The sequence below is a fragment of the Penicillium crustosum genome, assembly GCF_028827405.1.
Source record: "Penicillium crustosum strain IBT 35664 chromosome Unknown utg000002l_segment0_segment0, whole genome shotgun sequence".
NCBI lineage: Eukaryota > Fungi > Ascomycota > Eurotiomycetes > Eurotiales > Aspergillaceae > Penicillium > Penicillium crustosum.
In genome coordinates this window covers 6,002,987-6,021,400 of record NW_026623123.1, presented here as the reverse complement: position 1 = coordinate 6,021,400, position 18,414 = coordinate 6,002,987, and the positions used below count along the sequence as shown (strand labels likewise).

The following is an 18,414-nucleotide window of genomic DNA, read 5'->3' as shown; positions in this document are numbered from 1 at the left end:
CTGCTCGCCGGAGATATGTGAATTGGGATGAAAGACCCATGTGTTGATACTGAGAATCACCTAGAGGTAGTGTCAGCATTAAAACAAATACCAATAGGTATAGATGCCTTGCGGTTAGTCTTACTACTTCCAGGAGATATCTACCGGCCATACTCATCCCACCATATGACACGACTAGGGGAAATCTGGACACAAGTAAGGAAACCGTTCACAACTTATAAAACATAACTCACTGTACTAGTCCTTATTTTTTGCTGTCTTGTATCAATCTAAGCTGGTGAATGTGAGATGCATTGGTGTTGGCGGATTCCTTGTGGGGCCGCGCTTGGAGAGCCACATTAAGACAGACTCAAGAGACATATGTTCGCCCTCAATTTCATTTTCTAGAAAATGAAATCAATTCTTCGTATATTCTTTTGAGCATGGTATCCTCTTCTGAATATTCGGCCGTTTTAGCGGAGATCGCCTCCAACTGGCGATTATCGGCATTGGTTGTCGTTCTGGTTGGCCTGGATGCTCGAGGGGTATCTGATCCATGAGCCGGGATGGATGGTCTCACTATCGTGATCGCACAGGTCGATAGGCGTAGGATCTGATCACTGGCAAGCTCTTAGGAACTGGAAATCCATATAGTTGGTCGGCTGGATAGCCCCTGGGGTTGACTAATGATCGCTCATTGTGGCTCCAGTCAGCATCTCACAGCATTGAGGAACAACCCGGAAGTCTTTGCACACATGTACAAATGGCTTGCCACAGCTTAACTCGCGTACATGTTCATATGTGGCCGTGTCATATCTCCGGTATCGCCTTCTGTCCTCGTCTGGATTAAATGCCACGATTTACCCTCTATCCCCAACTTTCGCTTTCACGACAGTTTTGTATGTCGCGCAGACACTCATCATCGCTCAGCGGTATGTTCCTCTCGCTGTTCTTTGGGACAGCACAAGGGGCGGATGTATGGGCTCCGGTATTCGTTTCGACTTCTGTGCTCACTATCGTTTGTGGCTCGCTTGTGCTTTGTGTGGGAAATTTGTAGGTTCTCTTGTCTTTTTCTTCGTCAGCACTGAGCGAGATGAAGGAGCTAATCTCCATCTATATATTGCGGTTGTGTAAGCATCTTCCTCTATCCCAGTCGTTGTCTGTTAACTCACAGAATATAGGACGTCGATTCTCCGAATGGTGTCTGTCCATGATAGTTGCCCTCCAACGCTTGGATGACGGAGTTTTCTATTTCTCTGTTGTGATGGTGTGGTCTACCATGGAAGTTAGTTCCGCCATTCTCACTGTTTCCATCCCAGTGTTGCGAGCATTGTTTGGAGTATTGAGTAAGGCTCGTATTCGACGATGCATCACAGTGACTGAAATAATATGGGGACAATTGGTCTCGAGTCGATTCCTCGGTCCGCAAAGAAGCGTATATTTGACGTATATGATGATGTCCATGAGACAACATTCGATGTGGACTGGGGGACAAATTGGAGCGTCAACAATAGGGAGCTTCGATTTGATGATACGGTTCACGTCGATGTTGGGAGACCCCCGTACCGGTAGACGAGAGTGTGGTGAAGTATCTTTGCTCGGTGTCTACTGAGCTAATGGTTAATCCAAACATCAATGCTTTTATGTGCTGGAATTCGTGACAAGCGCAGTCTTGACATTCTTTCCACCGTTCTATCAGGATCTAGCCAATGAGTGACTGTTCGGTTTGCCCGCTTCTTCTATTGAGACTGGCCAAAAGATTTTTGCCATCTGAACGCCCTGCTCTGTTCCTCTCGAGGAAATTCCTAGAACCCACCGTGGCGAAAAACATTGCTGAGGTCGGCCAGCTGTCGGATACATCCATTTAGAGAACCAGGTTGGTGCACACCACCACACCACACGAGCTTCGGGGAGTAACTTCCAAAAGAACAAGTTCTGACTAGACAGAAATGAGATATCGTTTACCTAAGAAGGCTCCTCGGGGATAGATCAATGCGATTGATTCGTGCTTTGGGCGAGCTTAGCGGTCATACGAGCCCCTGGTTAAATTGCCAAGATATTAGTATTGAACAGGTGCGAACGCCTCTAACGAGCGGGGCGAAAGCATGCGAGAAATTCCCGCATCAGTTATCTCATATTATTAATCCCATTGCAACTTTCCGTTATGCCTAATGCGTGCTATGTACTCCGTAGTGTCGTACTATCCATGTACATTGCACGTGGGCAAATTGCTCTATTACTCAACCATGACTTTGGTTGTCTGGGGCAAAAACCTTGGAACTGACGAACCAAACTGAGAGATAATTCTCTGATCTCTTTTTTCTTATCCTTCTCCTCGCTACCAATTGCTGACTGTCAACCTTGAAAAAGAACAAATTCCTCCATTGAGGGCACGTGCGCTCGCCTCGGAGTGTCCGACCCACCGTCTTGGCAAGAGTGAAACCAGCAAAGGTTAGAGAAAGTCAAGAAGTGCCCAGGTGGTTTCTAGAATAGAAACGAGCCATGCGAGAGACCTCCAAAGACACTCCGGGGATGGGCCTCTTATACACCCACGTGTAGATTTACTGTGCTCTCATAGGTAGAGGTGGGTCGTACGCCCCCACCCCCGCCAAGAGCCGCAACCATCCAATGGCTGTGTCGCTACAGCCAATCAGATGTCTTTTCCACTGAATCCCACTAGATCTATACCTCATCTGGACGCATTCCATAGTATATCTCAATGTAAAAAAGTTCCGCCCAGTCGTTGCCAAGGCCTTGTCCAATTTGCTTGAGACCACAAGCTTGCGGAAATGTGCTATTTTCCCTCTTGGCCAGGCCTTGTTACATTTACTTTTTGCCAAGTCCACGAACGATGATTCATGGGCTACCATTGCGAGTAGGACCAGCACGTGTGGTCAGAATTACCCAAACGGGAAGTTCTCCTGGGCGTGGAACGCTTGCCACCAGAGCTTGTCGTGCATAGAGGAGCAGAGGGGCCCGTACCAACCTTTAGAATCTTCCATGCATACATAAAAGGCACTCTTCTCGCCTTGGTCTTTGTTTCTCTTCCTCATCCGTGCAACTGAAAGTTCAGAACTAAGCTTTCAATTGACTTGGTATCACTATATCATTTGATTTGATATAAGCTATCAAGATGTATCTCCACCAGTACGATTACATCTTTGCCATCGGCACGTTGTTTGCTATGCTTGATGCATTCAACAACGGTGCAAGTGAGTAGCCACAGAGCCTATCTTCTACTTGTTGACCTCAACTAACCTTTGGATTTTCATAGACGATGTTGCCAACTCTTGGGCTACCAGTGTCTCCTCCCGCTCCATCTCCTACCGCCAGGCTATGGTCCTCGGTACCATTTTCGAGTTCGTCGGAGCCGTCGCTGTCGGTGCTCGTACCGCTGATACCATCAAGAACGGTATCATCCCCAACTCGGCCTTCCAAGGCAATGCCGGCGTTCAAATGCTCGCCTTCACATGTGCCCTTGCCGCTGCATCCTCATGGGTGATGTGGTGTACCAAAAACTCCGCCCACGTCTCCTCCACCTACTCTCTCATCTCTGCTGTCGCTGGTGTCGGTGTTGCAACTGTTGGTGCTTCCCAGGTTCAGTGGGGCTGGAACGATGGCAAGGGTCTTGGTGCCATCTTCGCTGGTCTCGGCATGGCTCCTGTCATTTCCGGCTGCTTTGGTGCTATTATCTTCATGCTGATCAAGTACCTCGTTCATGTGCGGAGAAACCCCATCTCCTGGGCCGTCTGGAGTGCTCCTTTCTTCTTCTTGGTCGCTGCCACCATTTGCACGCTCTCCATTGTGTACAAGGGTTCTCCCAACCTGGGTCTGAACAAGAAGCCCGGCTGGTACGTTGCTGCTGTCACTATGGGCACTGGTGGCGGTGTCTGCCTTTTGTCTGCTATCTTCTTCGTTCCTTTCCTTCACGCCCGCGTTATCAAGAGGGACTCCAGTGTGAAGTGGTGGATGGTCATCCAAGGCCCTCTTCTCTTCAGTCGTCCTGTTCCTACCGATTCCGAGGTTGCCAAGGTCCCCGACTACGCTGTGGTTCAAGATCAACCCGAGTACCCTGAGCCTCAGCTGCCTATCGACGAGAAGGAGCCCAAAGCCGGCGTTGCCTCCCTCCCAGGCTCTACTACAGAGCAATCCTTCGAAAGACTCGAGGCCAATCAACTCACCTACCGTGAACTCATGGCCCAGTCTGACGACCGTCACAACGCCAAGCTCCTTCAAAGCCGTGGACCTATTGGTTGGGCTATGCGCCTTCTCCGCGACAACCCCATGGGCCCCGGTGAGATCTACGAATTCCGCAACATGGCGCGCATGGCCAAGCGCATCCCGGCCATCATCACTGTCGGTCTTCTTTACGGTTTCCACTACGATATCCACACTGCCCAGAGCGGTAACGAGGGTACACCGGAGGGTGAGCGCATGAAGCGTGTCTATGCCAACGCCGAGAAGTACCCCAACGAGGTCGAGCATACATACTCTTTCATTCAGATTATCACTGCCTGCACTGCTTCCTTCGCTCACGGTGCCAATGATATCGGTAACTCCGTCGGCCCCTGGGCTGCCATCTACTCTGCCTGGTCCACCGGTACCCCCGCTGCATCCAAGTCCCCCGTGCCCATCTGGCAGCTTGCTGTCCTGGCCATTTGCATTTCCATCGGTCTTTGCACTTACGGATACAACATCATGAAGGGTAAGCACTCCATTCCTCTTTCCTTTTTTCTAATTTTCATTTTTACTAACTATGCACTTAGTCATGGGTAACAAGATCACCTACCACTCCCCATCCCGCGGTTCCTCCATGGAGATGGGTGCTGCCCTCACAGTTCTGGTTTTCTCGCAGTACTCCCTGCCCGTTTCCACCTCCATGTGCATCACTGGCGCTACCGTCGGTGTTGGACTGTGCAACGGAACTTACAAGGCTGTCAACTGGCAGCGTGTTGGCCTTTTGTTGGCCGCTTGGATCATGACCATTCCCATTGCTGGTACCATTGGTGGATGCCTGATGGGTTTGATCCTGAACGCCCCCCATTTCCTCACCGTTTAGAGATTTGGCATTTTTGGTTTCATGTTGCACATTTTTGACAGCGCACATATTTTATATAATTCTTTTTTTGAAATACCACTTAGAGTTTGGACAGTCAATCAAAATCATTCAGACACAAAAAGTTTATAGCCAGTGGTGGCATTGGCATACAACATTGCAAATAGAAGACATTGAATTCAGACCACTTAATTGAAAATCTCCAATGTTTCACTATTAAGTTTAAAAACAAATGAGAAACCAAGTGCCTCTCTCTAATCAAGATGAATTTAAGAACAAAAATGCAAAATCAAAAAAATAGTTTCCCTGGGAATCGAACCCAGAACCTTTCCGGAACATATGCTAATCGCATTTGTTAACGGAAAATCATAACCGCTAGACCAGGAAACTGCTCGACCACTTGGGCCAATTGATGGAAGACACGGCCAATATTGACATTATCACTGAATCCCATTCCCGTATACCATACTTCTCTCATCTTTCAAGTTGGAACAAGAACATCCTCTAGAGATGAATTGTATTATCCGATTTGATTATTACTTTATCAAACTTGACTACTTTACTTAATACCATATTAGAAGATCCAGGATCAAAGGAAGAAAGATGAAAGATGAAAGAAAATATTCGAACTAAACAATTCGTACATATATTTCCGGAACATATTTTGGTCCATGTCTGCAATTCTGAATCAACCCCAAACTTACATCTCCTCAGCAACCTTGACCAATTCATATCTCTCCCTTCGCAAGTAATCATAAGTCACAATCTTTTGACGAGCATCCTGTTCGATGGATTTCCATTCTTCTGGAGAAATTGTGATTTCACCATCCTGTTTCGGAAAAATGGACATTGGGCGGCACCGTTTTGTCAGGCCAACCTTGAAAAAACCGAGCCGGAACTCGGTCTGCTTCGTACGTTCGTGGGGGATTCCAAATACAAATGGTTCTTTCGGACGCTCGTAAGGTTCTGCGTTGAGTACTGATGTGAGGCCCATCTGAAAACATTCTTGTCTGAACCGGGCCCGGGCCGATCCTGGCTTGGGCATTTCGTACGCGGATTGATCAGTCGGACGGTTGACCAGAGCTGTGGTCGTGTCAATGGAGGGCTCTGGCTGTTGGGTTTCATCAGGGGCACCTGGAGAGTTTGGTGTGTTTTCATCTGTGGTATCATCTGTACCGTCTGCAGGGCCTTCGCTGGGGTCGTCATCAGATTCATCCTCAGTCTCGGTATCGGTGTTATCTTCAGAATCACTCCAAGACTCGTACCCAAGCTCTTCTGCAAGGACTTTTCCAAGAGCCTCATTTTTGGAGCTTGTCTCGGTATCTATCCCTTGCTGGAGATTCTTCTCGCCCACTTTTCGTAGAATTGGCACCCTACACCGGGGCTTTCTGATTTTAGTAAGTGGACGTTGCTTGATCAAAGGTAGTTGTAGTTTGACGAGAGCCCCCTTCCAAGTCCTCAATGGCCGCTTGCGTTTATCTTCGGTGGAAACAGAGTTGTTCGCAGTCTTGTCGAATTTCGCGTGCGCCGCGATAGCCTCCTCGTGAGCACGTAGTCTTACAGCCCGAGTATGCTCACTAATTCCATGCCTGGTAACATCCAAATAAAAGCTCAGGTCCTGGCATTCAACACCTTCCTTCGGATCCATGGCGCAAGGGTTCGCCTTCACGAAGTGCTCATGAGCTTTGCGCATGTTTCCGCGCAAAAACTCAACTCGACCCATCCAAAACTCACACTTGGCAACGAGGAGCGGATTTTTGGATTTATTTGCAGATTCCCTGGCGAGCTTGATCATAACCTCAGCTCCAGAGGGATTTTCGTTGGCGATGAAGGCCGAAGCTGGCAAGAGATAAGAGCCAACCTCGACGCGATAGTACATATGGAGGATATCTCTGTCAGTCACCTCGACGGACATGCTGTTGATGACGTCTGCCAGAGCCTTGAGCTTTTCTTCTCGCAAAGCGCGGGCTTCTAGTATGAGCTCTTTCTCTTCTTGAGATGATAGAGGAAGTGTGGTCTGCCAGGAGCTCCTCTCATTGCTCGCGGGGGGCAAGTTGTTGGGCATGATCGAAATACTGTTTTCCCTAGCAGGGTCTTGAGGGTTGATCTTGGCAAATTCGTGAAATAGATGCGACGGGATTGCTGGTAATCTTGCAATGATCCAAGAATTTCTGTCAGATAAAAGAGACGGAAAAGAATATTGGTATTTTGGGCGTTGGTGGAGGAAGACAGTGACCAAGCGATCAACAGTGACCCTTATGTACTTTGCAGACGCGTTGACAAGAAAGACAACAAACGCGTTCAAAAGAGCAAAGAATTTGAAGACAATTCGAGACAAAGACATTTGTCTGAAAAGGGATACCGAGACTTGGATCGTTCTTTCCTTTGTTTCTCCCAATCCTATTGTTAGCCTCGCTGAAACCGAAACGCCGCCTAGATATGTACTACCCTATTCGCTTTGTGCATCTCTTGGCTTGCTTTATACAAGTTGAGAAAGAAACCAGTAAAATGAGTTTCATGGCTGTGTATTTAGCACTAAGTAACTATTCCCCACCTAGCCCTAGAGGTGTTTTGGCTCTGTCAAAATACACATACGTTGTGCTTTGGGTAGATACAACTGTGGCAGGTAAGCCGATTACGTTTGGAGATAATATAGACAAAGTTTTCTCTGTCACAGTTTACTCGAAAGTGAAATTCAAATTGTGGATGTTTCTTATTGGATTATTTTTGCTCAAGCACTATTCATCAGCTTGAGGACATCACAACAAGATATCCCCTTACAAAATGTTCATATATTTTTGCCGTCACTCAGGGAGAACAAATCACGAAGCTTGGAGAACCGTAATACTAAAATCAAAGAATAAGTGACAGCACAAAGCGCTCAAGTACTATATTAAGCCGCCCCGGGCACCATGCCCTCCTCACATACTACCCCAAGCAACATAACTCTTGCAAGTCCCCCTTTCAAACCTAATTCTCAACTTATTTCTGGAACCTTCTTTCCCGGACTACTGTCTGACTGCAAACAAACTAGACACGAGCCAGCTTGCTTATCGTGAGAGTCATATATATCAATAAACGAACCGGAGGAAATACCGAGGTAGCAACATCAACCCAATAGAGAGTCCTTTAGAAATTGTTTGTATTTTTCACTATCTTCCCAGTTTAATAATGCGTTGGTGGACGCTGCCGGAGAGGGGTCAAACTCAGCGGCCTCTATGCAAGTAAACCCAATGATAGCCTGCTTTTGGACCTCGCGGGCCTTTTCGCTGTAGCCCGGTATATGTAGTGCTCGAGTGAGCGATGCATAAGCCTCTGGGAACCTTTCAAGTTTCATGAGGTTCATTCCTTTGATAAAATAAGTAATGCCGGCGATAATGCTAGATTCTGGGTTGTTTAATACAGCATAGCACGTGTTAATTTGCATAACCGTCTCTAGGCTCATCATGGAATCTTCATATCGGCAAAGATAATGTTGAACAGCAGCGATAAATAGTCGACATCGCATCTCATCAAGTTCGCACAGAAAGGGGTTTTGGTTAATGACCTGTGAGGCAAGCTCCATTGCAAGCTCTGGCTCATCGCATTGCCACCGCTCTTCTGCGTCTATCAGTAATGAGCCACTGTATTCACAGAGCCAGATATCATTGATCGAGGTTGGGGTTATTTCTGTTGGTGAAATTGTTCTAGGATTGTCAGATAGGGAGTGGGAATTAAATTGAAAAGGGAGAATGACAAGAATGGGGTTACTTGAGGTGGTGTGTGCGAGCATAAAATCATGCTCTGCGAGCCGCATCTGAAGGTCGTACATTGCATTGATGGCTCGAGATAGTTCTTGTTCTAGCTCGGCAAGTTTGGTGTATGCGCCCTCCGAGGTTGACTGTCGGGACTTGATACCCTTGCGCAGACGTCGAAAAATGTTGGTTATTTGGGCCATTTTGGACTGGGAATATCTTGTAATGTTTTCAAGCTGATGAATAGTTCGTTTGGGATGATTCTTTCAGGGTTTATATACTCGTCCATCGAGATGTTGCCGGGGTGGCTTCTAAAGGAGGATTCCACCATACTGATGAAAGAAATAATTGTTTCTTTGAAAATAATTTCATTGTACTAATGGAGTCAAAAAATAAAACATGATTTGAAATCTTTACTAAACATAGACTGGCAACACATCCGTGGACTCCCTTGGAAAAGTGGGGCTCCTAACAACATGCAAATCAAACAAAACTTGCAAACATACAAACATAACAAACACAAACAGAACAAACTTTACAAATGCAGCAAACTGCCACTTCTGACATCACCTATCTCTGTAGCCCCACATCTACTCCGTGTCTAAAGCACCTCGAGCAGCAAGATGCAACCATACAAAGTGGAAGAGTAAGACCACGGGCATGCCGCTAAATTAATCGAGGTATATCCGGGCACATCCACAACTGATTCGGAACTGTGGTTGGTAGAGATACCCAAAGTATGTTAGCTGTAGAGTGTGTAGTAGAATAGTGTATAGTCTTACTCCGACGCCGATGCAAAATGCGCATTAGGGTGAGTCAATTGTTTGTCTAGTCTGCGCTGTCCAATCTGATACTACAGATCCTCCCAGAGTAATCCACTTACAGAGTCAGCCCATAAATCTAGACTTGCGGGGGTGTTGTTGCAAACATGTTTACAAAACCGGGTTAGAGGCTGGAACCTCACAGTTATAAAGTGTGCGTAGAATCCCCGAGGCCTCCTATGTAGTAATTTTTTCCCCTCTCATTTATTTTCTCTCATTTATTTCCCTATTCTCTTATAGACCAAGTCGTCATATATCCTCCGGCCCGTGGACGTCACCCGTAATAATTTGTCATAGAGATTTGTTTAGCAGGTACGCTGACCTCTTCCACTTCCCCAAGGTTGGTTTCACTTGGCAAATGCCTGAGATCAACCCTCTACCTTTTTTTTTCTGCTTCCACTTCTGAACCGACATTGACGTATTCGCAGTCATGTCTCCTACCCTGCTTAGAAACATCGACACGGTTGAAATCGTGAATATCCACCAGGATGATATGGAATTCTCCCTGGTGGATGATATCTACAAGAATCTGGACCCACCAGCAGGCAGACCGCGCACATTCCCAACCCTTCTACTCTACGACACCAAAGGATTGAAGCTCTTCGAGGAGATCACTTACTTGGATGAATACTATCTTACCAATACGGAGATCGAGATCTTGACAAAACATGCGAAGAGGATAGTCGCACGCATTCCAGAAAATGCACAGTTGGTGGAGCTCGGCAGTGGGTCTGTTACCCGTACACCCTGCATCTGCCGCATCGCGCGCTAGGAGGAGTTTATCCTAAATTCTGACGATTATTCTTTTTAGAAACCTGCGCAAGATCGAGATTCTACTTCGTGAGTGTGAACGGACTGAAAAGAAAGTGGATTACTATGCTTTGGACCTTTCATTGGTGGAGTTACAGCGTACATTCTCTGAAATCTCTCCCGAAAGCTTCGTCCATGTAGGATTCCATGGACTCCACGGAACGTACGATGATGCTGTCGGCTGGCTGAAAAGCCCAGAAAATCGGAAGCGACCGACCATGGTCTTGTCAATGGGATCATCCATGGGCAATTTTAGTCCTCCGGGTGCTGCGGAATTTCTTGGTGGTTTTTCCAAGCTATTGGGCCCGTCCGATTTCATGCTTATTGGATTGGATGCATGCAAGAATCCAGAAAAGGTGTTCAAGGCTTACAATGATACTAAAGGCATTACTCGCCAATTCTATGAGAATGGCCTTTTGCATGCCAACAGGGTTCTTGGCTTCGAGGCCTTCAAGGCTGACGAATGGGAGATCTTGACCGAGTACGATGCCACTGAGGGACGGCATCAAGCATTTTATGTTCCGAGAGTTGATGTGGTCATCAATGGGATCAATATTCCCAAAGGAGAGAAGCTCATCTTTGAAGAGGCATGGAAGTACGGTCGCAACGAACGAGATGAGCTCTGGCGCAATGCAAACCTCATTTCCCAGGTCGAATTTGGAAATTTGACGGATGATTATCGTGAGCTTCGATCTTTTAATCGAATCGTCATGGCAGATTTGCTGACTTTAAACAGACCTTCATCTGCTATCACCCGCTGCGCTTGATGTGTCTATGGACCCTTCGAAATATGCAGCCCAACCGATCCCGAGTATCGACAACTTTCAGTCTCTGTGGACTGCGTGGGATCTCGCGACTAGAACCATGGTCCCTTACGAGGAGCTCTTGTCCAAGCCGATCAAACTCCGAAATGAGCTGATCTTTTATCTTGGCCACATTCCGACATTTTTCGGTGTGTCTCCGATGTTCAACGTTGCTTATCATGTTCATTGCTAATCATGCTGGAACCCAGATATTCATTTGGCGCGTGCTTTGCAGGAGGAACTTACCGAGCCTAGTCATTATAAACTAATTTTTGAGCGCGGAATTGATCCGGACGTCGAAGACCCACGGCAATGCCACAGCCACAGCGAAATACCCGATGAGTGGCCGCCACTGGACGAAATTCTGGACTACCAAGACAGAGTACGAAACCGTGCGCTCTCAATCCTACAAGAGGGATATGCGCCACAGGACCGTACTCTTGGAGAGGCACTTTGGCTTGGCTACGAGCACGAAGCAATGCATCTCGAGACTTTCCTCTACATGCTGCTCCAGAGTGATAGAACTCTGCCTCCCACAGGTGTTGATCGCCCGAACTTTGAAAAAATCAGCCGCCAAGCGAAGAGAGACGAAAAGCCAAACAAGTGGTTTAGAATTCCACAGCAGACCATCGAAATTGGACTGGATGACTCCAATGAAGAAGTCATGCCAAATGACTCTTTTGGATGGGACAACGAGAAACCTCAAAGAAAGGTTACTGTGCATGCCTTCGAAGCTCAAGCAAGACCCATCACCAATGGTGAATATGCCAAGTACATACAGGATAAGGGTATTCAAACATATCCTGCGTCTTGGGTGTTTAACCCAGGCCAAGGCAATCTCGTTTCCAAGGGCATCAGTTCCTCAGGCGCCCAGGCCGGTTCGAGCTCCAGTCCTGCAGGATTTTCTCTTGAGGATGTCACGGTTCGAACTGTGTTTGGACCTGTGGCTCTTGAAGTTGCACAAGATTGGCCATTGGTTGCTTCCTATGATGAAGTAGCGAGCTATGCAAAGCACATGAAATGCAGGATCCCCACATTTGAAGAGACCAGGAGCATATATCACTACTCTGACCAACTCAAGAGTGATCGAATCACGAATGGCCAAAGGTATGAAAATAATCTTAGTTATGATATAGCAGATCCTAACTTATAAAATAGGAATGGGGTCAATGGGTTCAGCAAAGCCCACTCTACTAATCAGACTGTTTTCCGTGATCTCACTGGTTGCAATGTTGGCTTCAATAACTGGCACCCTGTTCCTGTCACGCCCAATGGGGATCAGTTAGCTGGTCAGGGTGAAATGGGAGGTGTTTGGGAATGGACTAGCACGCCCTTGATGCCGCACGATGGCTTCAAACCTATGGACATCTACCCTGGATACACATGTGAGTGATACCTTAAGCATTAAAACCGAACCTAAACTAATTTACCTCAACAGCGGATTTCTTTGATGGAAAACACAATATCGTTCTCGGGGGCTCCTGGGCTACTCTGCCTCGAATTGCTGGCCGGACTACTTTGTGAGTATAGGCCACATGATATTCAGCAAACTAGACCAACTAACACATTTTAGTGTCAATTGGTACCAGCATAACTACCGCTATACATGGGCGGGTGCACGTCTAGTTAGAGATATATAGAGCTTGAGCAATGTCAAGTGCTGCATGACGATGACCTCATTTTTCACGATAAGAGATAAACCGCGGGGAGCCGTAACGTGACTGCCCCTCATCCCTTCCCCAACATCTTCTCCAATTCCTTGTTTTCTCTTCATTAGTTGAATCATAAATACATTGCACGATGTCACTGGAAACAATTTCAACGATTTCCCCCGCCACCAATGAGCCTGTTGTCACCCGCACCGGTGTCTCATCGGAGGAGTTGAAACAGATCCCTGTGGCCGCCCAAGCAGCTTTCCGGTCATTCTCACAGTCCACAACTTTGGAACAAAGGCAGCAAATCGTGGAACGTGCTCTTGACATCTTGGAAGAAAAGAAGGATGAATTGGCACGCGAGATTACTGAGCAGATGGGCCGGCCCATCGCTTACACCGGTGTTGAAGTCGCGACCGCCATCAAGCGTAGTCGTTACTTGGTCCGCATTAGCGCCTCCGTGCTAGGCGAGCAAGGAATTGTGGCTGGAGAGGAAGAGAAGGGATTCAGACGGTATATAAAGCGTTCGCCTGTCGGTGTAGCGCTGGTTATCTTCCCATGGAACGTGAGTCCAATCCGTGAAGATATTGGTATACTTGCAGATGCTGATAAATCGATATATAGTACCCCTACCTCACCCTTGTCAACAGCTTGATTCCCGCCATCCTCGCTGGAAACGCTGTTATTCTCAAGCCCTCCCCTCAGACTCCAACAATCGTGGAACAATTTGCCTCTGCTTTTGCTGCGGCTGGTCTTCCCGAAAATGTGCTTCAATTCTTCCACTCCGGATCTTTTACATTTATCGAGACCCTGGTGCGGTCTCCGCTGGTGAACCATATCTGTTTCACTGGTTCCGAAGCTGGTGGCCTGGCAGTGCAAAAGGCAGCCGCCGATCGGATTGTGAATGTTGGTCTAGAACTTGGTGGCAAGGATCCGGCCTACGTAAGAGATGATGTTGATCTCGCCTGGGCCGCCGAGGAAGTCGTGGATGGCGCTATCTTCAATAGCGGACAGAGCTGCTGCGCAATCGAGCGTGTCTATGTCCACGAGAAGGTCTACGATGGTTTCATTGCCGAGGTGAAGAAGGTCCTGAGCAACTACCGTGTTGGCGAGCCTTCCGACCCCAAGACCCAAATTGGACCTGTCGTCTCTAAGCGTGCAAAGGAGGCCATTCTCGCACACATCGAGGATGCCGTGCAGAAGGGTGCGAAGAACGAGACTCCTGCAAATGAGACCTTTGAGAACTTCCCCCGAATGGAAATTATGTTAAGCCTACACTGCTGACCGGCACTAATCATGATATGGCTGTGATGAGGGATGAAACATTTGGGCCTATTATTCCTGTAATGAAAGTCTCCGGTGATGACGAGGCTGTTCGTTTGATGAACGATAGCGACTTCGGTCTCACCGCCAGTGTTTGGAGCAAGGATGTTGCAGCGGCCGAGAAGCTGGTTGAACGTGTCGAGGCTGGTACTGTTTTCGTCAACCGATCTGACTACCCTAGCCCTGTAAGTTCGGCTCTTCCCATCTACTATTATCACCGTTCGCTAACCAAAGTACCCTATAGGATCTCGCCTGGACAGGCTGGAAGAACTCTGGCCGTGGTGTTACCCTCAGTCGATTCGGTTTTGAGCAATTTGTCAAACTGAAAAGCCACCACATCAAGGATTACCCCAAATAAACATGTGCATGTGAGATGAGTTCATTTTCTTTTCGTCAGGAGAAGGAGATTTATTGCATCAATCTGTACGAAGTCATGACTACATATGTTACCTTGTCGACCTATGCACATTCATTTTCTCCTGCCACGCGTCCGTATAGCCTAAGTGGGGATGTATTCTTTTACAGCCATAAGAGCCTTGCACAGTTTAACCTAGATGGGCCATATCTACGGACAGCCGAGGCTCTGCAGCTCCGCTCGGGCTTGGTTTATTCAGTAGTTCAGGGGAGCTCAGGTCCTACCGGCCTAAGGCACAACCCTCAATGATCTCCTTTTTTGCAGTACTATTTTCAAGGCTTCACTATCCATATGCTTGCATTTCAAATTTGCTTGTCAATGGTACCACTTCGTACACTGTCATCTCGGGCCCGATGCTCTAAGTTTGTAACAAACTAGCGGGATTTGCCTTTTGTCGGCTATTTTAGCCTGTTTCAGCTTTGGTCCTTAAATTATATGTGTATTTTTAGCCTGCCAACTGCCAAGGTTGTAGTTGACTCACTTCCCACCCTTGTTCTCAATTGACCTTTTAACAAACTCGACTAGATCTCAAGGTGCTCCTCATGATGCCAGTCCTATTGTCAGATGACAACCCCTTCCAGACCTTAATTGCGGAGGCAAACGATGATTCGGTGAGTGTATGCAAGAACTATGAGATAAGACCAGATGCTTAACCCTTTTTTGGCCTAATAATAGGCAATACTACAATCTCGATATGAGAACCACCGAGTGGCTCGTAATAGCCAGCAAAGTGCAAAGATCTTAGCCGACAGCTTTCCTGGCTGGTCTCTTGACGAGATTTTGAAGCGACTTGATGGCCCTGGAAAGGAGGACGGATTTGTCGATCCTCGAAACTGTCTTGTCATTTGGGCCAGACCTTCACCTCAAGTTCGCGACCTGATAGGCTTCATTCAAAATGAACTGAAGAGCATTTCTCCTTGTAAGTTCACCAATATACAATCCCCTGACTCGGTACTTCCCCTTTAGGCGTTTATGTGGCTAATATGGGTGGCTATAGCACTCTGGCTCATGCCTCTTGAGAACCTTCACATAACTGTCTTGGAAGCCGCGCATTCTCTGACGGAAGAGCAAATTGAAGGACTTGTCCAGACCCTCTTGTCATCCAAAGATGTCACATCTGCGGATATTGCAGCATACCCACGCAGCCGCCCTACACGCCTCATCAAGCCTATGGTAAGCTTTGATTCCGCTGCACTGGCGCTCAGCTTTGTTCCGGCTGCTGGTGAGTGCCTAGAAGCGGAATCTAGTAGCGATAACGAGCACTACACATACCACCATCTTCGCCGAGATGTCTTTGATATGGTCCGACAAACCAAGGTCCCTGTTGCTTCGCGTTATATTGTTCCCTCGGCACATCTCACTATCGCAAGGTTCATATCTCAGGATGGGTTTGTGGTCAAGGGATCAGATGGAACAGAGACAGTAGATCATTCGCGTGTCAAGCTGTTGATAGATAAAATTGGCGAGATTAACCAAAAGTTAGAAAATGAGTATTGGCCCAAAGAGGGTGCCATGAGGGAGGGGGGTGAATGGATTGTTGGACAAGAGGGTCTAGTCATTCGGAGAGGCCGGCTCTGGTATGGAGGCGGCGAGTATGTGCCGCTCGACTAGATATTTGCTCGATCATATCACGGCCTACCCTCCTAGTTCTAGAAGGGCGTGCAGTTAGTCGTTTTCGTGTTATTAACTAGACCTTCCTCAACGAGTCGTTCTAATGCTTGCCAGGGTATCTGTCTAGTGTAGTAGCCATTGTTTTCTAGCACATAAACAGACAGACATGAAATATATCCAGGTGACAGATGAACGCAATCGTAGAGTGGAATGCCTTCCCCTTTCCCAATAAATTGGTGCCGAGGAGCCTGAGGCACCATTCACGGCTTGACAACCTAACGTGATCTCACGTGCTGATGCAGTTTCTCAAAAGTGAGATAAAAGGAGCAATTTAGACGTTATTTTAAGTTAAATTACTATATAAAATGATATATATTGGCCAAAGACTCCACTTACGCTTACTTAAATCAAATAAATCGACCCTGATGGGTTTCAATTCGCATTTAGGATTGGTCCCACTTTTCCATTGCCCTATAGCGCACATTTCAGCAAAGACACCATAACAGCACGGCCGGCTGGCCCAATGGCAAGGCGCTTGACTACGAATCAAGAGATTGCAGGTTCGATCCCTGCGTCGGTCATCTCTTTTTGCGCATCCAAAGTAGGTAGGATCTACTTTGGAGGATGCCTTTTTTTGCTGTTATTGGACTCGATTTTTTTATTATACGAGATGATGAGTTCCCACACACAACAGTAACACTTCATCTCACTCTGAGATATCAAGCAGTGGTCACTTTACGAATGTCCTAAATGGAGCAGAGTCCTTGTTAGTTTTAAAGTAAAATGAAGTGGTGTAGCAAAAATATATTTCAGCCCCATTACTTTTGGTTTGATTTATTAACTTGCATGCATCTTATCTTGATGTAGAAAATTCCGACCCCCAAATAGTATATGCAAAAGTCAGATCGTGATCAATATTTAAGAGTCCCTCTTCCCACAATGATATAGTGATAAATCTCTTCTTTGTAGTAGTAGTGGCCCTTGGGAGGGTGAACCGTGAGGTGCACTAAACCTTCTGAGCGGTGATTGATCGTATACAGTAGATTTCGAAAACGGCTTCCCTCGAAACACTCACGATTTGTTTCTCGGCCCGTACCCGGAACCACGCTAATCCATATAGGGCTCACTCAAAATTAACCCCTGTTTAGCTGTATCGTATGTTGTAGTATAGAACGTATTGGATACTGAGTGAGATAGCTACATACCTTTCAACATTAATGAGCGCCTCACAAAAAGAGACTATGTCATCATCCCATGTGTTTCGGGAATTCGATTGGAATACGCCTTGCCTTCCCATAGTCTAGATGGAACGCTTTAGCAAGGAAGGGATTGCGCTCTTTAATCCCCAGCAGATAGAGCTGATATAGCGTCGATTTGAATATTTTCTTGCGTGATCTCAGCTTGCTGCTCATGGCCCAGACTGAAAGTGCACGACTTCCAATGTCAACGTTCATTGCTCCTGTCTGGTTTAGAACGGTTCAAAATCATTTGCGCCAGAGGCTAGGTGTAGCTGCTGAATGTCTTAGCGCTTATGAAGTCACGTAAACCGACTAGAATTATTTTTTTAATATTTGAAACAAGAAACGAATGTAACCATATGTACAGGAATGGCTGTGTGTGACGGATATGAAAGGGCCTGCAATAATGATGGAATCGCCTTAGCGCGTCACTTTTTTGATGTTGGTCATTACGGTAATGCTTGGAACGACCAGCAACAAATTGCGGAAGATATTGAGTCAAAGGGTTATTCGTATTGAAGATGTAGTACCGTAGTAATCCACCAGCAATATTTGTTTCTGGTTTATTGATTGGATATGACAATCTCGGTCGTTTATGTTGTGTGGGCTCATTGTTGAAGTTGTTTCTACCATCGGCGGCTGCTGTCGATGGCTGAATACCTCGATCAGCAATAATTCCCCACCATGCATTTAGGCCTCCCTTCTGACCTGGTCTGTTTTACATCTGAACCCTGAGCGGTATCGTCATTCTCGAAATCGGTTTGACAGGTATACTCTTCGTCACTCTTTCTGTGGAAGCTGACAGCAGGTCTCTGCAAATCATCAATCCCCAATACACACTCACAGGGCCCCCGACCGATCTTCCCACTCTCCCAAGAGTCCCTGATTCGTAACATTCTATTGATGCTATTTAGAACCCAGTTGTGCTGGGCGCAGCCAATGGTTGCAAGAGTTTCCACTTGGACAGAAACG

General features: G+C 46.9%; 6 protein-coding genes across 6 annotated transcripts; 4 read left to right on the top strand and 2 right to left on the bottom strand.

Annotated features, from left to right (window-relative positions):
- Positions 1-3,112: 3,112 nt before the first annotated feature.
- On the top strand, positions 3,113-5,038 carry N7487_005783 (inorganic phosphate transporter; the record flags this gene model as incomplete). Its single annotated transcript, XM_056873530.1, has 3 exons — positions 3,113-3,191; positions 3,254-4,684; positions 4,746-5,038. The coding sequence occupies 3 exons, from the start codon at positions 3,113-3,115 to the stop codon at positions 5,036-5,038; spliced, it is 1,803 nt and encodes a 600-aa protein (XP_056731250.1).
- Positions 5,039-5,304: 266 nt separating this feature from the next.
- On the bottom strand, positions 5,305-7,100 carry N7487_005782 (uncharacterized protein; the record flags this gene model as incomplete). Its single annotated transcript, XM_056873529.1, has 2 exons — positions 5,305-5,434; positions 5,740-7,100. The coding sequence occupies 2 exons, from the start codon at positions 7,098-7,100 to the stop codon at positions 5,305-5,307; spliced, it is 1,491 nt and encodes a 496-aa protein (XP_056731249.1).
- A 1,044-nt stretch (positions 7,101-8,144) lies between these two features.
- N7487_005781 (uncharacterized protein) lies at positions 8,145-8,972 on the bottom strand (the record flags this gene model as incomplete). The annotated part of the gene is made up of 1 exon (XM_056873528.1): positions 8,145-8,972. One exon carries the CDS (start codon positions 8,970-8,972, stop codon positions 8,145-8,147), a length of 828 nt encoding a protein of 275 aa, XP_056731248.1.
- A 1,048-nt stretch (positions 8,973-10,020) lies between these two features.
- Positions 10,021-12,843, top strand: N7487_005780 (DUF323 domain protein; the record flags this gene model as incomplete). The annotated part of the gene is made up of 7 exons (XM_056873527.1): positions 10,021-10,319; positions 10,402-11,081; positions 11,137-11,352; positions 11,413-12,310; positions 12,362-12,588; positions 12,642-12,723; positions 12,777-12,843. The coding sequence occupies 7 exons, from the start codon at positions 10,021-10,023 to the stop codon at positions 12,841-12,843; spliced, it is 2,469 nt and encodes an 822-aa protein (XP_056731247.1).
- A 160-nt stretch (positions 12,844-13,003) lies between these two features.
- Positions 13,004-14,573, top strand: N7487_005779 (aldehyde dehydrogenase family protein; the record flags this gene model as incomplete). Its single annotated transcript, XM_056873526.1, has 4 exons — positions 13,004-13,420; positions 13,480-14,059; positions 14,098-14,363; positions 14,423-14,573. 4 exons carry the CDS (start codon positions 13,004-13,006, stop codon positions 14,534-14,536), a joined length of 1,377 nt encoding a protein of 458 aa, XP_056731246.1. The 3' UTR covers positions 14,537-14,573.
- Positions 14,574-15,135: 562 nt separating this feature from the next.
- On the top strand, positions 15,136-16,204 carry N7487_005778 (uncharacterized protein; the record flags this gene model as incomplete). The annotated part of the gene is made up of 3 exons (XM_056873525.1): positions 15,136-15,204; positions 15,269-15,512; positions 15,591-16,204. The coding sequence occupies 3 exons, from the start codon at positions 15,136-15,138 to the stop codon at positions 16,202-16,204; spliced, it is 927 nt and encodes a 308-aa protein (XP_056731245.1).
- Positions 16,205-18,414: the final 2,210 nt, after the last annotated feature.